The 27,261-nt window shown below is 46.9% G+C and overlaps 1 protein-coding gene across 6 annotated transcripts in view; it reads left to right on the plus strand.

The window, feature by feature from the left end:
* Window positions 1-27,261, plus strand: part of LOC100678116 (agrin) — a 341,408-nt gene that overhangs the window by 304,372 nt on the left and 9,775 nt on the right. For all 6 annotated transcript variants that reach the window (XM_031921406.2, XM_031921407.2, XM_031921402.2 and 3 more), the window contains 12 exons: window positions 7,628-7,864; window positions 15,440-15,661; window positions 16,494-16,735; window positions 18,036-18,225; window positions 20,493-20,590; window positions 23,442-23,565; window positions 23,718-23,951; window positions 24,100-24,393; window positions 24,546-24,695; window positions 24,877-25,131; window positions 25,378-25,524; window positions 25,754-26,005. In XM_031921406.2, the coding sequence (XP_031777266.1) occupies window positions 7,628-7,864; window positions 15,440-15,661; window positions 16,494-16,735; window positions 18,036-18,225; window positions 20,493-20,590; window positions 23,442-23,565; window positions 23,718-23,951; window positions 24,100-24,393; window positions 24,546-24,695; window positions 24,877-25,131; window positions 25,378-25,524; window positions 25,754-26,005 (2,445 nt within the window). The remainder of the gene's footprint in view (window positions 1-7,627; window positions 7,865-15,439; window positions 15,662-16,493; window positions 16,736-18,035; window positions 18,226-20,492; window positions 20,591-23,441; window positions 23,566-23,717; window positions 23,952-24,099; window positions 24,394-24,545; window positions 24,696-24,876; window positions 25,132-25,377; window positions 25,525-25,753; window positions 26,006-27,261) is intronic.

Below are 27,261 nucleotides of genomic sequence, written 5' to 3' on the forward strand. Positions count from 1 at the left end.
ACTTTCAGCGATGCGATTGTTTCGCGTTATTTTTTCAAACTTCGGAATTATTTCGGAGACGAGTAGAGCGATAAGAATAACTTCATAGAAAACGAAGCCGTGCGATTTAAATTATTCAACAGATTAATCGAGGATAGAGGTGCCAGGGCTAAAATAAATAATCGATAATGAGGTTTCCATCGCTTGCTGGTGAATAAATCGAGAAATAATAACATTCTTAAGCTTTCGCAGTTTTTCACGATTATTCGATTCTATTTTATACCGAATCCATATATATATATATATATATATATATATATATAGTTTATCCCTTTGTTTATTCAAAACTCATTCGTTCTACTGCAAGCGTATTTATGCTTCCAGAGGTCGTTGTTATTTTCATTCAATTTAGCAAAAACATTCGTCCGATATTGATTTTCCCGTGGGTAATACAACGATTCTATTAAAACCTTTACAAAAAGGTATTTAGAATAGAAAATTCAACAACGACTTGGATCAATACAGTCGTCTTTCTAAGTTCCTTCTTGAACGATTTCGCGCTAAATCCTCTTCAATATGCTCCACCTCGTATAGGGAAAAAATTAAACTAAGCTCAAAGATGAAACTATACTAACAAATTTTTATTGGTATCCTCGCCATAAGTCAATCCTTCAAAATGAAATTCCTATCAAGCTTTCCCATCTTCGGAAAACCCCAAAATTCCCGAGCAATCCAATAAGCAGCTCGATTCATCAGAAGCCATAAAATATTCGTTTCCTGGTAAAAAAAAAGGCTCTAATCGCACCATGGCGTCTATGTATTATCTCCTCGACACACGAGGATACTTCCGTGATTATTCCGCGCGAGTACGTTTCCGTGTCTCCAGGCAGTATCGCCCGCAGTCGAGCCGCACAGTACACTCGAGCTTCCATACGCTTTAGGCTCGAAAAAGGAGACGGCACTTATTAGCTCCGTCGTGCAACTGCTATTACGCCGAGGGAGAGAGATAGCTCGTTGGAACCGTTCCTGGGAATCACCTCTGATCAGGAGATGACTCCGTTCGTGTGTGGGATAATTGATTTTCCAGCTGGTCGGGGATAATTGAGCTTTCTCCGACTCTTATATTCGTTTTTTCCTCGCGATGAAAAGTTTCACCGTAAAAAGTAAGCATCACTCCATTCTATCCTGCGATCGAAGGCCTGATGTGTCTTAAATACCGGCGCAATTAATAAATCTCACTGCTCGCGCAAGTAGAGTAGTCAACTAAAAATCCGATTCAAAGGCGCAGCCGAGAGAACTTTGCTCTCAGGTCTAATTGAAGAGCAAGCAGAGCCGCACCTTCTGCCGAGGAAGCAGCGCAAGATCTTTGTGCGCGCAGATGGCTTCCTCCTTAGCTCGGACCATTAACTCCTTCGCTTATCCCCCCGCGCTCGCGCGCTCGCGTAGTCCCTTCCGGCTTTATTCGCGTTAATCAGCTATAGATAAGGACCGGCTGCGCGCAGCCGGACGCCGATAAACCGTGCAAGGGAATGGGAAGTTTGCGAGGAGAGCTGCGGCGATAGCGACAAAGCGAGAGTCGCATGCTTAATTGCGCGGAAGACTACTATACGCGCAGCAGCTTGGAACTCGAGTGTAGCTTGTTGCACCTTTTTTTTTATTCTTCCCCTTTTAATCGAATCGAGCGAGGTATGTGTTGCTTGGTGGAAATAGAGTGATGAATAAACTTCATAGCTGATAGGTGCGAGAGTATTTTAGAGAGCAGGAAATTCCATTAAGATTTCACGAATCCCATGAGTGCGAGGATAGAAATATAATTCGAGCCGAGGCGTACATCTGCTGATAATTCGATCAATCCTCATTTGCTCGGATTGAAAATAGCAGGTGCAATGCTCAGCTAATGAGGGCATAATTATTGCCGATATCTACGCAGACTAGCACGTTTCGGAGAAGCTCTGTTGAAAATTGTCATTTTTAGAGGAGCCAAGTTAAATAGCTTTTTTCAAAATATGAATAAACATTCTAGTTTGCCGAGCCACAAGCAGCCAATCCAGCTCACCCAGAATAAAAACTTAATAATCCCGCGCACTCATCTCCAAAGTACATGCAAAGCACTCCTACGCTTCAGCAACGAGTTCCCTTTAGCGAACGCGTGGCTCTGCAGAAAAAAAACGAAGCTCGAACACGTAAAAGTGCTAAACAAACCGAGAAAACACGCTAAAAAAAGCAAAGAAGAGAGTAGCAAACGTCGAAGAGCGGATAGGCGGTGTCGGCGTAGATAAGGCGGTGTAAAAAGCTCGAAAGGAGCCCACAGTATATGCACGAGCAGATAAGGCCTGCACTCGCGGAAGAGTTCCAGCGCGCGCGGAAAAAGTATAAGTGCCTCGCTACGATGATCGGAGTCAACGAGGAACGGTCAGGAGAGAGGCGCTGGCGTAAACGACCCGCGAGTTTCTCTCTTTCTCGTTTAAACCGTACACACACACGTGTGTATGTATACTCGTGCACAAAGTAGGTAAGTAGTCCTCTCGGATGGGCGGATTATATGAGCAGCCTGGGAATATCCGCGTATATTACGGCACTTGTTGAGGTTAAACGCGCACTTCTCTCCTTATTATCTTTGTATTATTTCGCGCGAGCGCGACACCCTTTTCGCGGCCGCTAACTTGTTTTCAACTCTTTCAGGTATCGCGGCTGAAGTTTACTGCCGTCGTTGTCGCTGCTTTTTTTTCCGTTTCTAGCTTTTATTTCCCACCGCGCCGAGGGCGAATTATTCAGCCGGTTGGTAAATGTTTTAACGCGATGCCGATGCTGCTTTTTTAAGAAAGTTTGCGTATTTCGCGAAAGTACCTACAGCTGATGGGGGGATTATTTGTGGGTTTTCGAGAAAAAGAATCTCGTAGTCGTAGCGAAAAAGGCCTTTTTCCAAAATAGCTGCTGAAAACAGGATCCATCGATGCAGCGGCAGTCGGCGCGACAACCCGCTTACGCAGTCGAATCGAAGATAGCGTTTGTGTGTGTGTGTGTGTGTGTTGGGTGTATGAAAAAAAATCGTCGCGGGTTGAACCAGTTCGCGGGAGCAATGAACGAGTCGAGTGTTTCATAACCGCGGCTGGAATCGAAACGGGCTCATTATACCGTTGCTATACCTGCGGTTTTGATTCCAATGACTGGGAGTGAAATGCTGAACCCTCGATATTGGGGGATGTAAGCTCGATGATTCGCCTTTCATAAGCCATTGCTATTGTCCCGTGTCCTTCAATGTCTGACGGATTCTCGATTCGTATTATACCACGATGAATCGAATCAGTGTTCATTTTTGCAAGCTCAACAATCACCTATCCGAGCTCCTCTCTAATCGTCCATTCCTGGAAGCATCGAACAGTCCGTTTCATCTCGTACCTCCCATGCAACTCGAACATCTCTTCGGAACAACTAGCCGCCGCTTGGCCTCTCAGCGCATGCATACACGCGCAGGAGCTAACGTCACCAGAAAGCCCATTAACGTACGAATATCCATCCGACGACGAGGAGGACTATGACGAGGGTAGATTTTCTCGAAGCGCTAGTCGGCAGGGATGATCTTGAAGGGATGTCGGACGAGGAATCCGCTAATTGCTGCACACGTGCGCCCCATGTCCTACGGCTAACCGCCGAGGCGGCAAGTGTACCAGAGTCGCTATTAAGTGTCCCATGCGCCAGACGGGATTTCCGCTGAAGTCAGCGGGACGAGTGAGTTGTATTTTACTGGTGCAAGGTAATTCAGGAGGGTGTATTTAATTTTCGGTGATATAGGTTCGTTAGATTTTGGCCGGGTGTAAATTTGCGAATGGGTGATTTAAATAGACACAGCTTGTGTACCGTAATATTCGATTTCCAGTGAGAGAAGTGTAATGAATCGAATTTAGAAATAGATTGACATTTCCTTCTCTGAATCGGATCCGTGCACTCCTCTAAACGAAGTTTGCCCCTACCGTGAAATCTCCTTGAGTCAATTTCCTGGATTTAATTGATTACTCAAAATAAACCTATTTAAAGTACTAAAAATAACTAATACTGAAAAGTAAGTATTCATCTAGTTTTTATTTTAAAAATATTTGCGCGGATAAAATCGCAGAATATCGCTCCACTTCAACCGCTAATTCGATCCCAGCGACGAAAAAAATCACGCCCAAACCCAAAACTCGCTCAAGCCGTCCTGACACTGAAACATCAGCCCATAAAAATAGTCAGCCGAGCTCGATTAATCACCCGGAAACCTCCGCATATAAAATACAAAATATCACCTCTCGCCGCCCGTACATTTTTTTCTCACTCCGACCATCAACCAGCAGCCGGTGAAATTAATGCGCGAATATCCACTCGTACAAATCTACATCCACCTAGACATACACATAGATACAGCACGATTCGAACGAGCGTGTCTACAGTCAGTGAAATTCAGCGGACGAACACGTCACCTTTGATCCAAGCCTCGGAGCCAATTCGCTCTTACAGCGAGTCGACGGCGTAATAGATGAAAACAGAGCAGGGAGGGGGGAAAGTATAAACCGCTCATTAACCCGAAACTCGGCTTGCGCGCGCGCGCACGTCCGAAACCGCAAGCCGGCGTGCGGTTCGAGTCGGAATTTCCACCGGTAGCGTACGATTATAGGCGCATATAGCTGGATACAGCTGGAGCTGGTTTGACTACGTGTCGCTCAAGGGAGACAATTTTGCCGAGTCGGCCCCGATCTCGTACCCCGAGCAATTGACCCTTAGCGCGCCGCGAAGAATATTCCTGCGCGAAAGCGGTGGCTTATGCAACGTGAATCGTACATTATTTCAGCATTGAATCTCGAAAAATAATCAACCCCTGCGAATGAATTATCCTACACAATTATGATAAAAATCGCATCCACGAAACCCGCCCGTCTGAAAAAAGAGAAATCGACTCCACGATATCTTCCGGAATAAAAGCAAGCGACTCGAAAAAACAACTTCCCTCCCCCCTCCGCAAAAAAAAGGGAAAGACCGAAGGCGCTCGCGCGCGTATAACAAAGAGATAGTCGCAGTAGCCCCCGGTGAGCTTTTTACCGGCCGGATTACCAGAGTATAATGCGCTGCTTCGCTGGCACACCACCACACCACAGCGAGTCCGACTTCTCGGTATGAATTATGGAGAGGGAGAGAGAGCGAAGCCGAGCCGAGTCAGGCGAGCCGGCAAAAAGCACCGAAATGGATTATTAATTGTGATAGCCACCCGCGTCGAATTTTAACTCCACTATGCGCGCACGTGTGTGTGTGTAGGCTGGCAAATGCGCGATTTTTTTTTCTTGCTTTTCGCGACGGGAAATTGCTTTCGCGCTTCGATGCACCAGTGTACCACTTTGATGGCTTTACGAAGAGAATTTCGAGGTTCCGCGGGAAGGAAGCGTGACTTTTATAACGATTATTCTTTTGAATTACACTCCGTTGTTTTGGCAAACATCAGGAAATATATAGACTATACCCGCGGAAAATCCCCTGAGCCAAAATTGATTAAAACCTTCGGCGGCTAATAACGCTGCAGATAGACGCAACGAAGGTTGACGCGCTCACCGTATTACGCAGTGCTGTATACACGTGAATTACAGCAACGCGTCAAAAACGATAACCCGTGCAGGGCGTAGGCGGGCGCGCGTGACGTCGTAATAACTGGAAACCCTCATTACGCGCGCCCATGTAAATTGCATTAACTCGCGATATAAATCCTCGGCGCAGCTCTCTTTCCGCGACGCTGACGCATCCGTTTGCCGCGCGGCGCGTGCGAAATCCGTTACGAGCGCCGCGACGCGTATGAATCTCGTGTAATTGCGAGCCGGAGCCGTGGGTGGCTTGTAAAACATGTCCGAAACGCGCTTTGACGAGGAGAGCGTTGAGGTGTTTTTTTTCTTGTTTTTGAGTCAATTTATTCGAAAACTCAAGAAAGTTTACGTCCGACCAAACTCGAGGAGTTTCTACTTAAAATTGAATAGCGCTTCGTTAAACCGAGGAAAAGTAAGTCGCGCGCTCGAGGTATTGCAACAATGAGATATCATTATCCTCGGGATCACCGACAGAGGCCATCAAAATCCACTTTGATAGTCGTTCCACGTAGCCATATACGCACGAGCGATCGAAAGCAGCTCAGAGCAGAATCGTCAGGTCCTTCCTCTCTCGGCAAAACTTGAACCTGATAGTTCAGGCGAAAGAATAATTAGTAGAGGGAGAGAGAAGCGGAGAAGTCGAGTGAGGTCAGATTAGCGGTTGGAAGCGCGGCCTTTAAGTGGTCGGCAGGCAGCGAAGCCATCAAGCTGCGTACACATTTCATTCCGGGGACTAACATGCGCGACAACTCGAATTACCTCAGTTAAGTTCCGTAATTGTTAATTAACTTAATCCAAACTAGCCACTTTCGGGAGCGACGGGGCCCGGCTCCGCAGTGCCGTTGAATTATTCAAGCTGGCCGGGGGAAATTGCCGGGCACACGCGAAATTCCGGGAGCTTCCGTGATGGATCCGGACCAAGAGGACTTAGGCTCTCCGGCTGCTCGATGTGTGGTTTTCGTATAATATTTTGTTCCGATGCAGGTTTATTGAATTGGGAGGTTATAATGATGTATAGCTTGATTTCAATATTTTAATAATTCAGAGCGTAATAAACGAGTTTGGTTGATTTCGAGCAGGAGTTGCATTAAATGATACTTCTAACGAAATAAACGTGACACTACCAAGACAACTTGATAGAAATTATTTCAAGCATGCGTTTCAAAAACTTATTAACGAACAGCACGAGTCGTCGAACCCTCTCCCAAATTCAAACCCCACCTGTTCTGCCTCAAAAAAGGCTTGATCAAACCAAGGCATCACCTGCACGCTTTGATAATTAATCGCATCCCGCACTCACGCGGTAACAAATTTAATACACAGAAAATATACGACACAGCCTCGCAATTTCTCCACCCCTTGCATGATTTATGCTACATACAGGAGAGACAGAGAGACACACTCAATATTGCATCAACGTAATTGCGGCGGAAAGATGCACCACGTGCCATTGACCCAAGCTGGGGGCGCGTTTATCGTTCGAATAATTAATCGCTTAATTTGCGCTACGGCGCGGCCGACGATTTCGGTGGTTTTAATAATCGAATTGTGGCGTCGCAGATCCTGAGCCGAGTGTGTGTGCATCATCAGCCCTCGATGCGCTAAATGTTACATTAGCCGCGCACCAATAGCGCGATAATCCTTTGCGAGAGCCTTTTAATGGACTAGCGTTGCATCCAGTGCGATTATCCAGTTGCATATCGGCCAGTGTATGAGTCGTCGATCTCTTTTCTTAATCATCATCATCATCATCATCGATACGCACGCTGATGTTACAGGAATAGAGCGAGGGCTGTCGCCCCGAGAGGAACGATGAGGTTCCAACCGCTGTCCGTTGTTTTTATGCTAACGAACTTGGCCAGGAGTTGCTACATTTATCCGTCAGGTAGTGACAACAACTACCATCGTCGTCGATTAAATGTACCCCTCTATTATGTGTCATATAGCGACGAGACGTTAGAAAAGTCCATATAGCTGTTCTCCCCACTCGGCAAACCACGCAACCCTCTTTCGACTCAACGACGCCTCTGCCCTTTCTGTTTCAGAAAAAGCCGACCCATGCGAGAAGCTCGAGTGCTCGCTAGGCTCGCACTGCGTGCGCAGTCGCGACGGCACCGAGGCCAAGTGCGAGTGCATGGAGTCGTGTCCGAGCCTCGGAGATCACGAGGGCGCCGGCCCTGTCTGTGGCTCCGACGGCGTGGATTACCCGAGTCTCTGCGAGCTTAATCGCGTCGCCTGCACTCGGGCCGTAAACATCACAGTTGCCTTCCATGGAAAGTGCGGTAAGTTATACTTTTTTCTGCATAACATCGAAGTAAACAACAGCATACATGCGAACAAAGCGGATTCTAATCCGGCTCTAGCCAGTAAATCCCCAATGCGCAGCGTGCATAGATCGACGATTCCTCGGCAAATTCACTCCCGTCGAGCAAACAGGCAGAATCGGCGCTCACCGCAGCGCTAATTTATTCCCCTAACGCAATACGCACCGAATCCGATTATTCGTATATTTCTCTAAATCTAAACGCCGATAAGCCTTGATTTAAAACCATTTCAGGAACGATCGCTCGCGGCCCTTACTCATACATCCGGCGAGCGTTTGATGAGGCCGCGATTTATCATCGGCCGTAAACATTCCCCGCGAATGATATTTCAAAATGGGCAAATCCGCTCCATTATGCGCGACCGTCGCTTGTACGTGAAAAAAAGCGAGGAAGATAGGAAGGTAGTTCAAGGACCGCTTGATGGATACTTTCCGAGTCTGGCGATTGTAAAAATAGAGGCGAAACATTCGTATTATAAAGGTCCGAGAGAGAGAAGCAGAGGCAGTCGGCGCATATGGATATTTCGCGAAAATGTAATGTATCGAGGCCATAGATTTTCCCCAGCGGCGGCGGGCTACAGCAGCGCCGCCGGGGCCCTCTCCTGTATCGAAGGCTATTATTCAGCCGGCGCACAATAAGGGAGGTTACATGTCCCCAAAACCAATTTCTCGTATTCTCTGCCGAGCGAGCGAGCGGTATACGTGACACTGCTGCAAGCACAGGTGCGAGCTGCCGGCGCCGACGCTGCTGAACGACTATACGCTTGCACACAGCTGCCGGAAAAAAGCCTGGGACGATATCTATGCACGATTCGTGGAGGAAAAAGAGGACTAAAAATGGAAATTGTTTTTATTTTTGGTTTTTGATCACTGAAACGTGCCGGGGAATGCTATACTATTCAATTTTTCCCGCTTCGTTAGTGATGCGATTCTCGGCGTGGGTTTTTCCTTTGTTTATTCTTTGATGGAGTGCATTTTCAATTTCTAATACGTTCCAACGTGCATCAGCGCAATGGTATCACCATTTCGCTAGAGCACTTCACAACGCGCACATATTACCTACATGTATCCGAAATCAAACGCGCAAAAATTCAAAAATCATTCGGGCAAGCTTGCGCGCGCTCAAACCGCTAACCGCTTCCCGTGTATAACCCTTTCCCTCGACGGGCGCGCAATATCTCTGGCAACAATTGAAATTTCCTCGCATCGACGCCATTAATGCGTCGTTTTTCACGGCTTGTTGAATTCCCGCAAGCGTCGCTACAACCGATGGAATTACGGCAAAATAGACGCCGCCGCCACGAGACGCAGAGAGACAATGACAAATTAGCCGCGGCGATTGTCGGCCATTCGTCGGGTATTGGCAGCAGCCGCGCGAAGCGCTGACCCGAGAGGGAGAGAGAGGGGCGTCGAGGAATACGAATGTGTCGCGCGCGAGCCGAGTTAAATGCAGGGAGAATACAGGATGACGCAGCCGGCGAAGACTCAACGAAGACGGAGTCGAGAGAGAGAGAGAGAGAGAGAGAGAGAGAGAGAGAGAGAGCGAGAGAGAGAGAGAGAGAGAGAGAGAGAGACTTGAACGTGGACCGAATGCGAGAAGTATTCGAGAGCTGGCGAAGGAAGGAGGGATGTGTGTCTCGCCTGAAGTTAGCTGGGGGAGATTTTTCGAATTTTTCAGCGTTTCCCGAGCCCGCCGCGCGTATTTCGAATATTTTTGGAAAATTTCGCGATCGTGGGACGACGATACGAGCTATTTGCTCTATATGCCCGCGGGCGAAATCGACGCGCGCGGTTCATCGTTATTCTCTACTCGATTCCACTGTATACAAGGCGAGTATAAGATTTGATTTCCCTCGAATCAGTTCATAAAAAACTTCATCAACTTCGTATCCCCTGCCTCCAAACGAAGCGCGTCGCAAGCGCTGAAAAAAAGCTCGCGCTAAACATAAATCCATAGAAAGGGGCAAACTCGCGTCGCTTAAGAGCAGTTAAAGTGCTCGGCGTCTCGCAAAAAATCAAGCTGCTCTTGATTAAAAAATAAAGAAAAAAATCATAATCCCTTCGTCCCCATACGCGTACACTGTGTATCCTCTGGCATCTCTCAACTCGCGAAGAAAAAAAAAGTTACTTGCAGCAGCTCGGAGGTCAGGGACGTATACGGATGAAAAAAAAATACGAGCTGCGCATAGCGCCGCGAAGGAAAATTCATTAAGCCTGCCACTCGGCGTATAATTTTTCGAGCCGAGGCTCGACGCTAAAGGGCTAATCTCCTGGAGCGAACTGCCTCGTTATGCGCATCCTCGGCGCATGTCTCGTTTGTTTCTCTCCTCGTTTTTTCTCTGTCTCGCGCGCGCGCCTCGAACGTCCGAAATCCCGGGGGATCTCGCGTGTGCAGCGCAGATACCCCGGTGAGACGCAACGAGAAGGTATATATACATGTATATAGACGAGGCCGAGGAAGCTGAAAATAAGTTGGAATGTGAGTATGCGTTCTAGGAGTCTTATTAAGGAATACGTTTGCTTTTTTGCCTGAGAACTCTTAGAAAGTGAGTACACTAGAAAATGAAACGATATTAAATGAAAAACGAATGCGCGAATTTTTAAATGAAAGGAGTCAATTTCATTCGTAAGTAGAAACAATCGGTTTAGGTCAGACGCGTTATTTACGCTTAAATCTATAATGAAACTGGTTGATATCAACTAGATAATTCTATCCGACTTCACATCCGACAGCAAATCCTCTCGTCAGACGAACGGAAGGCTTTGCAAAAAAATATTGACTGCAGCGAGTCCACGCATCAGGATCGTCGAGCCAGCAGCGTAGCAATGCGCTGCAGGGACTCTCCTAATCCTAAGTAAACACGTCGCTCGTCGCGGCGCACCGGGCTGCAACTGTTCGACTGCAGAGCGCGTATATGGGCGCCGCCGCCGCGCCACTATACCTGTCTGATCAAACATTTGTCTTTACCACTCGGTTGATTAAACGCCTGCCAAGTTTGTACTACATTCGGCGCCGACCAAGACTTGCCGCAAATAAAAGGGCTCTTTCTTCTGGGCCTGTAGAACCGACACGTGATTAACGGTTAGGTTGATGTGGATAGGTGCGGGAATTGTAATACCGCTCGCATCGGACGAGATCTCGATGTTGGCAGACTGTTTCGAGAAAATCCAATTTGTTTATTCGGACGGACGGATTTGAAAGGGGTAAGGAGAAAGCTCGCGCGGTTTCGCGTAACGAACGTAAACTGACTTTATACGAGACAGTTGAAAAATGATCGTTCGATACGATGCGATTTTATAAAATTTACGATGCTTTCTTGCCGGTGACGTTTAAGTGTCTATTCTATACTCGATCATCGGAGATATTTTTGTAATGTACGTTTTGGCGTTCGATGGAAATTATTCAAGTTCTTTCTAATTATGATTATATAATAATCAATCTCTTTTTACATAATCGCGGATTTTCGATCTCAAACCTCGATGTACATAAATCCGACTCTACTCGGAATTCCGTAACTGCGAGGCCGATTATTAATTATTCAAAAAGGTGCTCGATCGTCTAATGCATTATGATTATTCAGATTGAAAGTAGCGAACGCCGCGACTGCAGCTGCAGGAATCTTTTTTTTAATTAAGAATATTACTCGCCGCGATGGAGGCGCGACGCATTGCTTTTTAATAGTCCCCGGGGTATAGCGAATTTATAGCGCGAGGTGACTCCAGACGACTTCGATAGCTCGAATTTAAAAAAATCAATATCAAACCATCGTTATAAGTTAAACCGTTGAATAATTTCAACAAGCTTTACACAAGTAAAAAATTTGATTTATACTTATGAACACACGACAAAATAAAAGATTAACCGAAAAAGAAAAAAAATACATCCTCACTGCGAAGACTCGGCTCAATTGACCCTCGAACCATCTCCATCTCCGCATCCGACGCGAAGTAAAAAGAGCATCGCAAGAAACAGAAACATGCCAGAGCGCAGCGAAGCTCGAACGTCATCGGAAATTCGCAAACGCATCGGCAGCCAAAGAAAGCTCGCTCCCTCTTCCTCATAGAAAGTGGGTCAAGACGCGACGACTCGAGGAAAAAAAAGAACGGACGCCGTCGTCGCCAAAGACCTCCTGACAGTTCTACTGAACGAGCTCTTCTCCTTTAGAAATACAGCAGCCCTTCGAATGTCGCACCGTAGAGAGTGGAAAAAGAAGGAACGTTATCTAAATGCATATTTATGCGCGTGCGCGGAAAGTTCGGAAGTTCCGTAAGTGCGGCCGCGCGCGTTTTACGCTTCGAGCCACATTACCATTAATTAAGACTTGATAAATATTTATCAGCCCGACGCGTCGCGCTCTCTTGTACGGCATTAAGGAAATATGCGGCTGAGTAGTCCTTAAGCTGTGTTCCATAGCTTCTTTCTTGGAATCACGCACACAGTTTCGTATTTTTTTCCTCAAAAGCGCACACATCAAACTACACTTTGAAATCTCTTATACTAATAGCGCCGCGGCAGATTTCATAGATGGAGAAAAAAGCGGTCTCTTGAAAACTTCGCTATCCGACATTTATTAATAACACAATAAAAGATTCCGCGCGCGAAACTTTCGAGCCAGTTCCCAATCAGACCATTAATACCGCTAATTATAGATGAAATTAATGATTATCTTAATGGCGGAAAGAGCCGGGAGAGCGACGATGTATTAATCTTCTCTCCCTGCCCTCGTATAATAGAAAGCGCTTTATGCGATAAAAAATGAAAAATCCCTGCGCGGACTTATCGGCGCGCCGGGAAGTGAAAAAAGAAACTTTAAGGAGTTCGAAAGGAGTCTCCGCGGCTTTATGTATAAAACGGAGCTTTATAATGCGACTCGATTATCGTCGTCATTATAGTCCACTGGCGAAAGCGCGGTAACTCGCTAGGACGACTCTCGCGTATAAGATCGTTCGTAGATTCGTCGAGGGAGTATGACAGGGACGAAATAAGGGACAGAGACGACCGAGAAAGTTTTGAGGAAACTTTGGAGATTAGTGCGAGGTTGAGTGGATAAAAAAACGAGTCACGGGGATCAAGGGATGGCGACTTTCGTCATTGTGCTTTTGTTTGAAGCATTCATAAATATTGATAAAATATTGTGTTATACACGTTCGGTAAATAATACCGAGTAAATTCTTCGAAATGCTTCGTTACTCGAAGCAACAATCGTTCTCCGTAAACATGAATTCCGTTTTCAAAAGATAAGCCGCATCACAATGCTTCACTTATATTCAAGGATCTTTCCCATTTTCCCCTTCAGTAATCCTCAACAATAACAGCCGTGGAAATAGCAAACAAAAGAGCCGCCATGGAAAAAAAGGAGGATGAAATCACGAGAAAACGGAATAAAAGAAAAATCACGAAAAAACTGGCAAAAAAGAAACAGCTCGGAAAAACTCTCGAAGGGTTCCGACGAAACGAGCGAGAGAGAGAGAGAGAAAAAAAGGGAAACAATCGCCTCGCAGCTGCAGGGCTTCGGCGCGAGAATTTTAAACGCACTTTTATCGCTCGAGAGCGCGACCCTTTGTACGAGAGCCCGAGCGAGAGAAAGAGTATATAGAGCCTGAGGCGCATTATAACGCAACCGAGACGCTTTAACTCGCCCGGCTAACTTATATATAGCCGCAGACGCGAGAGGCAAATTGAAAGTTGAGAAGACGAAGGCGTGGTACGTTCGCTATATCGCCTCCTCGACTTTTTATTTCATATACACGCCTTAAAATTTCCCTTTGTGCTTTAGAGGACACACGTGTGTTTAACGCGATTGAATTTCCACTTTTTAATTTTACCGCGAAGAAGAAAATTCGAGGAACCGCGTCCCACCGCGCGGACGAAGTTAGCAACAATGTACGAGAAGTCAGGTGTAAATTCAAAGCGTCCGAAAAAGAGCGAAGAAGCCGCACGACTTCGTCGCAGCGTACACCGCGAAACGAAGCCGAATACGCGAAATTCCATTAGTCGAGCTAGCTATACACACACTCCGACTACGACTCAACGCGTATCCGCTGCATACACTCGCACACAGACAGAGCAACGAAAGGAGTTTAGCCGCTCCAGTGGACTGTAACGTTGAGCCAGAGAGAGATAGAGAGAGAGAGAGAGAGAGAGAGAGAGAGAGAGAGAGAGAGGGCACAGGTCTATAGGTATACTTATACATAAAGCTACTACCCTAGCGAAGCGTGCAGAGGCCGCGGGAAACGGAATCCGTACTTCCTTCCTCGCGCGGCGAAGATTAATCTGACGGTCTACAGGCCCTTCCGCGAATCTTCCCTTCAAGCTCCGCTGCGGGGCGGTATAGGGGGAGAGCTTGCGCGTCCGATATAACTTTGCCTAATATCGCTAGACGCTGCGATTTTAAAGATGCTATATACGCTGGACTACGTGGTAAGGTGAGCTCGTTCCTTTGTCGGCAAGGGGGGAGGGGGTGAGTTAGGGGTAGGATTTTAATGGCGGCTTCCGGTTTTTCCGGATGAGCCGTAGATATATATACCGCGCCCGCTGTGCGCAACTCGATTCGCCACGAGTCGTATGTCTTTTTGCTTGGACTTACACGTTACTTACGCGCGGTATCGGACGTCGATCGAAAAGTGCCGGTATAGGGTTTTAAAATGAATCTCGCCGCGTGATTCATCACCGAAAACTCGTTGAGAAGAAACGAAACTCTCGACGAATATCTCGGCAATCAAGCGTCCTCTCGAGATACAATTACAGCCTTGTTTACAGCAAAAAAACGTGTCGCCCTGCGCAATCATCTCGCAATCCTTCCTATCCTCGAGCTTTCGCGCGCAAGCATACGTGTGTATGTGTATATATATATATATATATATATATATATATATATATATATATATATATATATATATATATATATATATATATATATATATATATATATATATATATATATATATATATATATATATATATATATATATATATATATATATATATATATATATATATATATATATATATATATATATATATATATATATATATATATATATATATATAAATCAGTCGTCGACGATATTGGTTACAAGCTCTCGCACCGCGGTTATTAATCACTGTCTTTCTCTCTGCTGCTGCACTCGCGAGTTTCGCGCAATTTCTCGGCAATCTCGTCGTCGTCGTCCTCGTTCCCATCGTAAAGACACGCCGTATACACGGCCCGAGCCGAAGAAAGATAATTGCACTCGGGAAAACGTCAACGCCCCGCGAGAAAATGGATAATGAGATTCTCCCGGCGGGCGACATTGAGCGTCGTTAATGTCGCGAGATTGTTTCTCCTCGCCGTGTATACACGGATTTGCGCGCGTTCCGCCAATTATACGGCAGCGATTTCGAACGAGGATCTTATACTGCGCCGTTAAACGAGAGTCAAACGAACAATCTTTAAACGAGATGAGTTTTGCGATTATTCGCTCTTCGTACACAATCACACACGACTCTAGCGATAAAACATCGAGTATAATCGAATCGTTTCTCTCTTTGCAGATCCCTGCGCAGGCGTGCAGTGCACCGAGCCGGAAGTCTGCCAGTTGGAGGCCTCGAGGCAGCCAGTCTGCCGGTGCAGCGAACAATGCGCCCCTGAAATCTCTCCGGTCTGTGGCAGCGATGGCAAAACTTACTCGAACGAGTGCGAGCTGCTCCAAGAGGCCTGCCGCTCTCGACTCCACGATAAGCTACGCATGATATCCAGCGGCGCCTGCAATTCTGGTGAGCCTCGCTATAGCTATATCTATGAACCCCCCTACAAATACACGCGTGTATCTACAGAGACGGTGTATTATATAGCCCAGCCTCGCGACGTAATATATATATATATATATATATATATATATATATATATATATATATATATATATATATATATATATATATATATATACACGCTACAACACACCGCCGATGCTGGGTCATTGGATTTCGATAATGCGATGCAGGGGGCTGCATCGATGGCTCCTAATAATGCGCATAAAGTTTGCTCTAGCCTTCGGCTTTACTTTTTTTTCGTGTCCCCCGTTATCGGCGCGCATGTATATACCTATACGGCTTTCAAAGGAGCTGTACCGAACGAATTGAATTTCGATCGCGTGTATCGGGCGAACTCGCTGTATATACAAGTACGGCGCTTTGATTAGTTCGAGAATGCATTGCGCGCTACTCTTGCGGGAGGATTTTTAGAAAGGAGCGTACGCCGGATTATCGGGAGCCATCGATTATTTATATTTCCTCCCGCGATATACTCGTATAGCTGTATGCTTAACCCAAAAGCGTAGTTCGTTGCAAACTTACGACTGGTATTATACTAACACGCTTATACGCTCTAACCGACTATACGACTTTCTTTGGAAGTGGGAATAATGGGGGTTGGGTAGAATCGAAATGTAACCGTCTACTCTTCATACAGTGTCCAACGTTACGCAAGGTAAAGTACACGCGCACACACGTGATATTATACGATATTTATATCTTACGAAAGAAGCTCGACAGACACGTACACAGTGAGTTTGACGTCGGCCGGTTGGCTCTCTATCTCTGCACACAGGGACGAACCCGTGCGAAGGCGCCAAATGCGGTCCGCAGGAGCAGTGCGCGATCGATCGTTACGGCATCGCCAAGTGCGAATGCGGCCCGGAGTGCGAACCGGTAATGAGGCCGGTCTGCGCCCGAGGCGGCACGACCTATCCTTCGCTCTGCGAGCTCAAGAGACAGGCCTGCTCCACGAGGAGCAACATCGGGCTCGCCTACGTCGGCACCTGCGGCTCCAAGGGACCCTGCTCCGAAAAGGTTTGAGACACTCTTCCTCTCCCCTTCCCTCTCTCTTTCGTTGCTTCGGAGAAAAAAATTATTTAGCGCCTTCTAATTTCTTCTTGGGATTCAAAGAGCGAGGGCTTGATTGAAATTCCCCTACTCTCCTGGGACGCAGCTCGCGCGCCTTCGAAAATCGAATGGCAATCGAGCGGGCGACTCGATTACATGCGGGAGAGTGACTGAACTGTCGAGGCGACGCGAGGGCTTTTCTCGAGCGTCAAAGCTCCTCAGTCACCGGATACTCTTTAAACCGAACGTATTTACGATCATTTCTCAAAGCCGGCTAACAGCTCTTCCGTGATCGCGGAGGATTAAGCGGGTATTTGATTCTAATTTTCTAATCCTCTATTGTATATTTTACGTTTTTTTAAAAAATCTCTCTAATTAAAGCACAGCAATATACGCGAGCGCGACCAATCGCGAAAACGGCGTTACTCTCTACCGAGCCATCCCCCTTGTCTCGAGTCGCGGCTCCTTTGCGGCGATATTTCTTATCCCCTTAATGATAATTCAACAGCGTCATTATCGCAATGCTGCTATCGTCGAGAAAGTGAGAGACAAGCTCGGGATAATGAGGTCGCGCGCGAGAGAGTCTCGTCTTTCGCCTACAAGACTGCAACCTGGAATCAAGAAATAAATGGGGGAAAAGCGTAGCCGTATACCGCGCCAATTACGACAGTTATATACACCGGGCGTTACTCCTGCCTTTTTATACGCCGTCTATAGCGTTCCTGCTTTATTTTTTCCTTTTCGCACGTCCTCCATAAGAATTCATCGATGACCCGTTTTTTTTTCCTCCGCGTGACCGTATAACTGCTTGACCCCGACAGCTTCTCGAGGCCGTTGTTCCAGTTTCGAAAAGGGGCATGGGATGTTTATTTTCGAGACGCCGTCACCGTACTAGTTGTGCGAGACGAAAATTAAAGTGTCACTTTGCGATAGCGAGACTATACGCGATTCTCGACACGTCGTAGACGCGAGACGGCGAAGTAATTTCATGATGCTTTCTTAGTTAGCTGGCTAATGAGAAATGGCAGGAGATGCGTGTATAATTCATGCGGATGGTTGGCAGCTGTTTTTTTTTATTTTTTGCCTTCCGTACTCCTGCTATTCCAAATTGTCTTAATTAATATGGACGATTTTTTTAATTAAATTCTATAACGGGACTCTTGTGCAAATAAAAAAAGTTCAGAAAAGGAAAAAGAAAGAGAGAGATACATCCACACCTCCAAACCAAATCAAAACGAAGCGACAACCAAAAAAAAAAATTTCACAGATCTGCCAATGGGGTGCAGTGTGCAGCGAGAACAGTAACGACGAGGCGACCTGCGAGTGTCCCAAGTGCAGCGGCGAGTTCAAGCCTGTCTGCGGCGACGACGGTATAAGCTACGGCAACGAGTGCAAGCTCCGCCTCGAGGCCTGCCAACACAGACGCGAGATTCGCATCCTCTACCACGAGCAGTGCAGTAAGTCCATCCCGCGCGAAATACAACTGGAAAGTGCATCGGGGAATCCGTTTTATTTTTCCTCCCTTTTTCGACGTAATTTTAACAACCAGCTCGTATCACCGTTGATTTTCAGGGGACACATTTGATCCGGCGCTTCGATGAAAATGAATTTTTCATCCGATAGCTGAATAAACACTTGATGACCGCGGAATAATTCATGCACAGCCAGGGTTTTATGAAGCTCAAATCAGGGTTTTATGAAGCTCTTATACTTCGCGGAAATTTTCGTATTTCGCCGCGCGCGCGAGTTTGAAATTGTGCGTGAATAATTACGCGCCGCCGCGTGCAGCCTAAACTTTGAATAACGAAGCTGCGAATTCTGGCGTGGAATTATTATTTATTCGTCTTTATTTCCCCCCTCGCTCTCACGCTATATAAACTAGGCATTAATCACTCAAAGTCATATATAACGTGCCGTAAGTATCCCGGAAAAAAAGCTCCCGCACCGCATCGAAGAAACTCGCAGCAGCGAGAGAGAGAGAGAGAGAGAGAGAGAGAGAGAGAGAGAGAGAGAGAGAGCCGTTATAGCGGCAGCAGCCGGTCGCTCATCTTTTTCCTCCGCATGCAAATCGCGCCCTGGCTATAGAGCTTCCTGCCGCGAAACAGTACTAGAGCGGGAGAGGCCCTCCGAATACTGTTCGAGCTTCTTCTTCTCCACAGCTGGAGAGGCGTATATACAGCCCCGCAGACATTTGCATTCGTGTAAATGCGTGGATTTGCGTTGAAAATGAGCCTCGAGCGGACAACAGCTCCGGGGAGAGGATGTAGAATGTGTAGTTCTATATACACGGAGTAGAGGGTAGTCGCGAAGTCGACTTGCGGATCGGGCGGGTGGGAGCTGAGAGTGAGAGACTGCTGCGGTGTCACTCACTTGTTTTGCTCGGGAGAAACCGGCGATTTCCATAAACGAGGCCGGCGCACGTGTAATATACAAGCGAGAAAGCTTCTTTCAATTTTCTCCCGCGAGTTATCGCGTGCTTGCGTTATATATAGTTGCTTTGTTCTGCACCTTATGCCCTCGAAATAGTGAATCGTACAGTCCGAATCATTATCCGAACAAACGTATTATACGTATACATTTCTCGAGCAAATGGCGGTTAAGCCATGCGACAAAATCACACTGCTCCGAAGCCGCAGGAGAAAAAAAATCAGTCCGAATTTGACGCACGAGCGAGAAATTGCGGCGGGTCCTGCTCTCGATGATGCATAATCCAAGGGGTACAAAATCTCCCTCTCGCTTGCTCGACGTGACGAGGTTCTTAACCATCGAGATCCGCCTAACGACGACGACGACGAGGCGCTCGCGGTCGGTTGTTCTTGCTCGCGCTTATACACAGAGCTCGCGCCTATATTTTGCTCGTCTTATCCCCCATAACTGCGGCGCCGTTGCCCGCGTCGCAACGCGCGCAAACATTGCCGCGCTGAACATCTCTCTCGATGATCCGGGGTATAAGCTCTACCGCATACATCTTCTCTCATACACCGCACCACACCTCTCTCGTGTGTATATGCTTCGCTATTGCCCCGTCGACATGCGCTGCTTTGATTATTTCATCGCTTAAGCTTTCGGTATTGCAAGTCGAAATCGAATTCTCAACCGCGAAAGATCTTTCTCTCTCTCTCGCTCGCGGTGTATGCATATGAAATCGCTAGAGAATCAAAAATTCCGAGCGTCTCTCTCCTCTCCTGCTATCCGCAATCGCAAAACATCGTATGCGCGAGAAATGCTCCGTTAGATTAAAACCCAGGCAGCCGCCTCATGCATATCTCGACTCGACTATAGGGCAGCATCATCCCGCTACACACACACGCAGAGGGAGAGCGAGCGAACTCGTTATACGACTCATAAGTTGTTACTCGGGTCTCGCGCTGCATATGCATGCGCCGGAGCCCCGTTATTCTGCATCCGATTCCAGAGGTCGGACACGCTCTTCTCGCACTTTCTCCCGCGGCTCCCTCGTGTGTGCGGAGCTTGCGCGAGTGAGCTTTTCTAGGGCGCGATGAATTCTCCTGGAGATTAAGAGTAATCTCGGGTCTTCGGTATTGAGCTTTTCGATGGGACTCGATTAATTCCGCTCCAAGTCGAGCTTTCGAGATTAACTAGTGAGGATGAATTTTTGTCAGCGACCCCTCGATCCACTTTCTGCGATGACATTGCGTATGCGAGAAGGAAGGAGATATCGATCGAAGCAAGAAGCGACGAATGCAAGTGTTTTATTTTACAGACGGCTGCGAGAACATGAAGTGCGAGCATTACGCCAGGTGCGAGAGCGACGCCAGTGGCGAGGCTAAGTGCGTCTGTCCCGACAACTGCGAGGAGATGGTAAGTATGGGAGTAAAATTCATTTTGTTCGGAGCTTTCAGGATCATTTCTCGGCTTGTTTCACCTGAAATACACCAGTGACCTGATTGCAGCTGTTTGCGCGGAGTGACGAGTCGAGAACTCGGCGCATCGGTGCGGCTCATTGATCCTTATTCGATTTGTTATTAATAGTCTGGCGGTGATGATGATTATGGGCGGAGTCGATGGAAATTCCGCATTAGCCGTTATTTGAATATCTCGCTTATATATCGTTTCCAACGATCAAGCTTATCTCGATGAGCTTCGCTGACTCGACGCCGTGAGTCGGATAATTTAGATGAACGTTTCCAATAGCTGTATCTTCGATTCATATTTCCTCAAAAAGCGATTTTATCGAACGAGTATATAATAATCCAGTTTCATAAGAATTTATCAGATTACCGAGAAACACGAACAAGAAGCAGAATGTATCGGTTAATAATATTGGAACAAAAGTTTGCAAAACAAACAGCGGGCGTTCCGGGAACGAAACGTGTACAATCGAACAATAGCCTATTTATACGTTTTGCGTTCACGTATAAAGCAGAAAATCAGACGAATTTCACCTGGAACTTTCATGATATCTGCTCTCCCAGATTTCCGCGAAGATAAAATCCAGCCGATACCACTCAGAAGAGCGAAACAAACGAGAAAAGAGAGAACAAGACACTCGCGTTTGATTGCACGCTCCAATAATATCCACTCCGCTCGGCTTCGGATATTTTCTGCCTTCGAGGATGACCGTCTTGACTCGCATCAGCCTGAGCTATAAACTCGACGCAAATTGACTGAAACGGATGGTTATTATTTTGATATACGCTGCTACCGACAGCTGCGGCTTTTTTCGTCTCCTAGCATACGTGCAGTGACTACGGAAAAAAGAGAGCGTTTTTTACCATACACTTCGATTAGAAACGATGCGAATGAATTTTTATGGGATTTATCGTTTGAGTGCGATCGAGTTCTATTTAAACGAAGAGTAAATCAAATTTCTGCTTTTTCTTCTTGGAATTCTTTACGAATTAAAGCCGTGTTCACGCATTCGCACGCGTATTATTTATTTATTTTACGGTAATATTTATCCATGCGTTATTCGATACCAAACACGCGCTGTATTACATTACATTCGGTTAATTAAATTACATTCGATCGAGTACTCTTGTAATATTGAGTATTATACCGGTGTTCGACTGAAAAATGAACTAGAATCTCGCTTGACATCCGACGTTTGAGCCAAACAATCGTTACCCACTCGATGTCAAATAAGAAGAAAAAAAAGTTCCAAGATGACGATTTCACGAGACAGCCACATCGGTATACTCTTAAGAGCCCTCGAGTCTCTGCTCAGCTGATCCGTACGAGATTCGTGCAAATAGTCGACCGAGAATCTTCCGGGCGCGCACAATAAATTGAACGCGAACAACCGGCGCAATTGCTACAGTTTACGCGCGAGCAGCCCTCGGGAATGTATAGCTCGAAACAAAAATTTACTCCCTCTTCTTTTTTCCTACTGCTAATTTATTTTTGCTTTAGCAGCAAGAAGCTGAGTATTTATAACGAGGGTCTCGCGGAAAATTAAATCAAGCTGCGTTATAAACTTGGAAAATTAAGTTCGTAGCTCACGGCTCAAAATTCACCAACGAGGGATAGTTATTTTTCGATTAAGTAAGAAATTTTCGGTTTCAACAAGAGAGCACAAATTGCATTCTTCGCTCAATCGAGCTCTTATAAAATCAAAATTGGCGATATTTTTGCGCGAAATTCAAATCAACCAGCGGAGCGAAAAGTTCGGTCCACAAGCCGCTCGTAAAACATCAACGTATAGACGACGCACACACGACGGTACAGCGCAGCAAGCAATTAATAACTTCATTAAGCCTAATTTACAGAACAATACGAACGCACATGAAGCGCGTGTGTGCCGCCGCCGCGGTGACCTCAAATTCCAATTAGATTTCGGGCGGAATAATACGAGACCTCGCGTACATGCCATTCTCTCTCTCTCTCTCTCTCTCTCTCTCTCTCTCTCTCTCTCTCTCTCTCTCTCTCTCCCTCTCTCTCTCTCTCTAGCCAGGGACTGAAAGTCTTGTGCGTACGTGCCACCCCCCTCGATGTCGAGCACACGTCTGACTGGCTCTATCGTTATTGGTGGCAGAAGGTACACACACACACACACACGCACACACAAACGAGGCCAGAGAGTGTGTCTGGCAATTTCAGTTTGACGTGCTTTGTCTTTTTGGAGTCTGCGGATTGCGCTTATACGTGTAATTTCGAAAGTTTTTAACCAAATTTTGCGCTAATAATACAATAGGCGGTGTATATACATCGAATTATATTATACAAAGTGAAAGCTCGTAACACAAACGATTCCGAGAATCAATTTCTAGCGCAGTAGCGATACGATACAGTCCGGAAATATACGTATACGATTGAGCGAAACTACACTACGGCACAAGGCGAAAGCTTGATTCGATCATTCGCGCTAATAACGCGAGAGCTTGCGAAGCGTGTACGCCGGCATGGATGACTAATTAAGTTCGGCTTTTTCGCTCACGCTAATCTTTTTGCAGCCGATCGAGTTCGCGCGCAACAAGTAGCTGCTAGTAGCGCTGCGTCCGAGCGATTCGCGAGCCGGTTTTGTGCATTTTTACGATGATTGAGCTGAAGATGTACTAAGTTATAGCGAGGACAGTGTCTCAGGTGAAACGCAATAATTCTCGAATTTCCATCCGAATGAAAGCTCTCGATCCGATATAATCGTAGCCCAAGCAGAGATTCCCTCGATAGACGCACTCATAAATATTTCATTTCTCTGATGGATGCGGCACAGGAGTCTGGAAGTTCGAACGAAGTTTGCGGCTCCGACGGGATGACCTACGAGAACGAATGCGAACTGAAGAAAGCTTCCTGTGCCGACCAAACCCTCATCGTGGTCAACTATAAGGGAGCTTGCGGTAAGCATAAAACTTATAATTTATCTTGCGTAAAGTCTTCCTCTCATCTTTTCAATCTCGAATATTACCTTACGAAAAACCACAAGTAGTAAAATCGAGAACCGGTCAGACCCGATACAATTTTCAAATCGACACTCATTATTCGCCTACAGAGCTCTGCAGCACGATAAAGTGCGAGAACGGCGCCCGTTGCGAGGCAGGTAACTGCGTCTGTCCGGAGACTTGTCCAGAGCCGACGGGTGACTACGTCTGCGGCAGCGACACCAAGACCTACGCCAGCGAGTGCGAGCTGCAGAAAGCCGCCTGCCAACGCGAACCGAACCAGCCCGGGCTTCACGTCATCTTCTACGGCGAATGCGGCGCTGGATTCCCCGTTGCTGCTCTGAGTTAGTATATTTTACGATATCGATTTATCGCGGTGATTGTGCTCTTTCAATCTTCTAACGAAACCTCTACTTATTCGAAAAAAAAAGTTTGCCATAAAAGCGTCCGACTAACAAAACTAACAAAACAAAATACCCTCCCCCCTCGCAGCAACGATGTCAACGCCATCAATAACCCGGCTAGTAACCTCATCCGAGGTGACGAGCAGTCCTGAACTCGAGGCCTGTCGCGACATCCACTGCGACTTTAACGCTACCTGCGAACTTGGTCCCGACAAGTTTCCCCGTTGCAGCTGCAAGTTCGACTGCGCTTCGATCGCGCCCGAGAACATGAAGCCCGTCTGCGGCAGCGACATGCGCACCTACGCCAGCAAGTGCCACATGCTCATGCAGGCCTGTCAGAGGCAGCAGGAGCTCAGGCTCAGACCGCTCGAGATCTGCCAAGGTTCGATTACTAACGCTTTGTGCTTGCCTTTTAATTTCATGACTCTGTTTTAATCTCCGTTCTATTCGCGCATCAATTACTTAAATTTCCACTCTAATCTTCTGCTCAAACATTACCATAACGTCCGGCCACGTCTCTCTGTGTGTGCATAGGTATGGAAGCGAAACCGTGTAACGGCGAGCAGCCCCTCGTCGACTCCGAGGGCAACGAGTACGACTGCGGCAGTGGACCGAACCGTCGAGACTGCCCAAGCCACACTTACTGCCATCAAACGCCGAGATTTGCGCGCTGCTGTAAGAAAGGTGAGCCACGATCGTTAACGTCTCTCCTTTTTCAAATTTTTACATTTTGAGTAAACGACTTCCAATCGGAATTTATTATTCGTGAACTCGAATATCGACGCACTCGCGAATAATTCAATTTCGCTGTGTTAATTCAAACATTCGCATGAATAATCGAGCCGAAACGTTCTCCTGCCCGCAGGCATGCAATCATCGAGGTGCGAGGACTCGTATCACGGCTGCTGCCCCGACGGCAAAACCGCGGCTCTTGGTCCCGACGAAGCTGGTTGTCCCAATCAGTGCGGCTGCAATCGACTGGGAAGTCTGTCGGACACTTGCGATCCCGAGACCGGACAGTGCGAGTGCCGACCGGGCGTCGGAGGAATCAAGTGCGACAGATGCATGCCCGGCTACTGGGGCCTGTCCAAAGTCGGCAAGGGCGTCAAGGGTTGCATTCGTAAGGAGCTTATTTCGTACATCGATATGTACTCTCGAAATTTTTCCGAAAATGCTGAGCTTTACCTTTCGAATTTCAAAGCTCGCATTCTCCGAAAAATTCAGAGGAATTGCGCGCGTAGAAATGAATATATAATCGCATGACTCGCAACGACGTATGAGAGACAGAAAGAATCCGTCGTCGTCGCACATATCGACGTGTATGAATGGAGATTAAAATTTTGCCTCGATGCGATCTTTTTTCCAGCTTGTGGCTGCTCGCTCTTCGGATCGACTCGCGAGGACTGCGAACAGATGACGGGCTTCTGCGTCTGCAGACCCAAGATCCAGGGACAGAAGTGCACGATCTGCGCCGATCACAATAAGATTCTGACTCCCAGAGGATGTCAGCTAGGTACTGTCTTCTCGAGGAATTTACATTTATACGACAAGTTTCTTTCGGCTTCGAGTCGAGCTTTTCCGAATACTTTGCTCTCTATGGATGTGGTTGGAGTTCACACCGATGAGGATACACATTTTCAATTCTTTAACAACCACATTCATGACAATGATTATAGTATCCACTCGTTAAAACAATTGACACTTTTCTAACAAACTTCCAATCTGGATTGACGAATCCTCAGCTGATGCAGTCCTGCCGATACCAGCGAGCTGCAACGAGCTCGAGTGCTACGCAGGAGCGCACTGCTCCGAGTCCAGCATCGGAGGCATCGGAGGTCCCCAGTGTATCTGCCCACCGGGTTGTCCCGAGGACACACCGGCCATCTCGGTCTGCGGCAGCGACGGCCAGACCTACGACAACGAGTGCGAGCTCAGGCTTTACGCCTGCCGCTACCAAACCGACGTCGTAACCCAGGCCTTCGGCCATTGCCGAGGTGGGTCCGAGAGCCGCAAGATGGGATCAGTGGGTCATCGACCCAACGACATCAGACCTTGAGAGGACAGAGAGACGGGATAGGGGGTTGTAGGATCATGACTTAGGGGCTTTGTAGGATGTTTGGACTAACTTTTTTTTTCGAAGCTTCAATGATGGTGTTAATAGCGGGGTCAGGATGTGGTCTGTTGGCGACGATGATCGGTCGGATTTTCGAATCGTACACGTGATCTTCCGATCAGCGTCGTGCCAACCATCACATCTCGACCGGACGAAGATGGTGGATATATGCATATAAGAATTTTATTATAGCAACTTTTGCCAATACCCATGATGTTTCTAGTGCTTTAGCGCAACGGTTTCTCGACGCAGATCGAGATGTATATTGTGTAAAGAAATAAAGTACTCACATTTGTACGGATCATATTGACTGGTTTTATGGTGACTAACATATACCTTATATTGTGACATCCATGCTTGATTTTTTGTTTTTTCGATGGTAACAACGCGCTAACCGTCTTGCTGAAACGAAATCGCTTCTGAACTACGATAAACTTAATTTTAGCAGAGAGCGAACGTGTCTAAAATTAAATTTCGTTTAGAGGCGATTTCTTTCACGCTTGTTGATTCGCACGCATTCACTCTGGCAGAAAACTCTCGCTAAGCATTTTAATTTACCGTATTACTGCATCAGACCTTATTTAAATCGACTGGCAAGCGGTGAACTCTTTTCAGCATCCGTAATTCAATTCAGTCCGAGCCGATCGAGCTACAAGCTCTCTTCGTTTCCATAGTATACAGGGGGACCTGGCTCTCTCAAAAGATCGATTCACGAAAATAGCCGCCGACAAAAGCAATCAAAACTTGCTCGCGCTGCGTCGACTGATCAACGAATTAAGCGAATTTTTTCCCTCCTCTTCCCCCTTGCGCAATTTCCAAATGGAGCATCGTTCCCTACACCTGTCCGAGTGCATTAGGCGCGAGCAGCTTTATCTTCACTCAACCCCCCTCCCCCCTCGGTCTTTATTTACATTTTATTTACGATTTGAACTCGCGAATCGTTACTTCCTCGACTCTTGCCCCTCTCCCCCAATGGATTTTCGTTGAAGCCGGAGGCGAGTCAATCTTTTAAAAGTTTCCCACCCCCTCGCGCCTGTCTTTCTCTGCTTTTGCTGCGTCCCGCGAGAAAGTTAAACACAAATTGGATTACGGAAAAGGCCAGTTCCCCGGGCACTTTGGAGCTGCTGCTCACGGATG

Source organism: Nasonia vitripennis, chromosome 1 (genome assembly GCF_009193385.2).
Source record: "Nasonia vitripennis strain AsymCx chromosome 1, Nvit_psr_1.1, whole genome shotgun sequence".
NCBI lineage: Eukaryota > Metazoa > Arthropoda > Insecta > Hymenoptera > Pteromalidae > Nasonia > Nasonia vitripennis.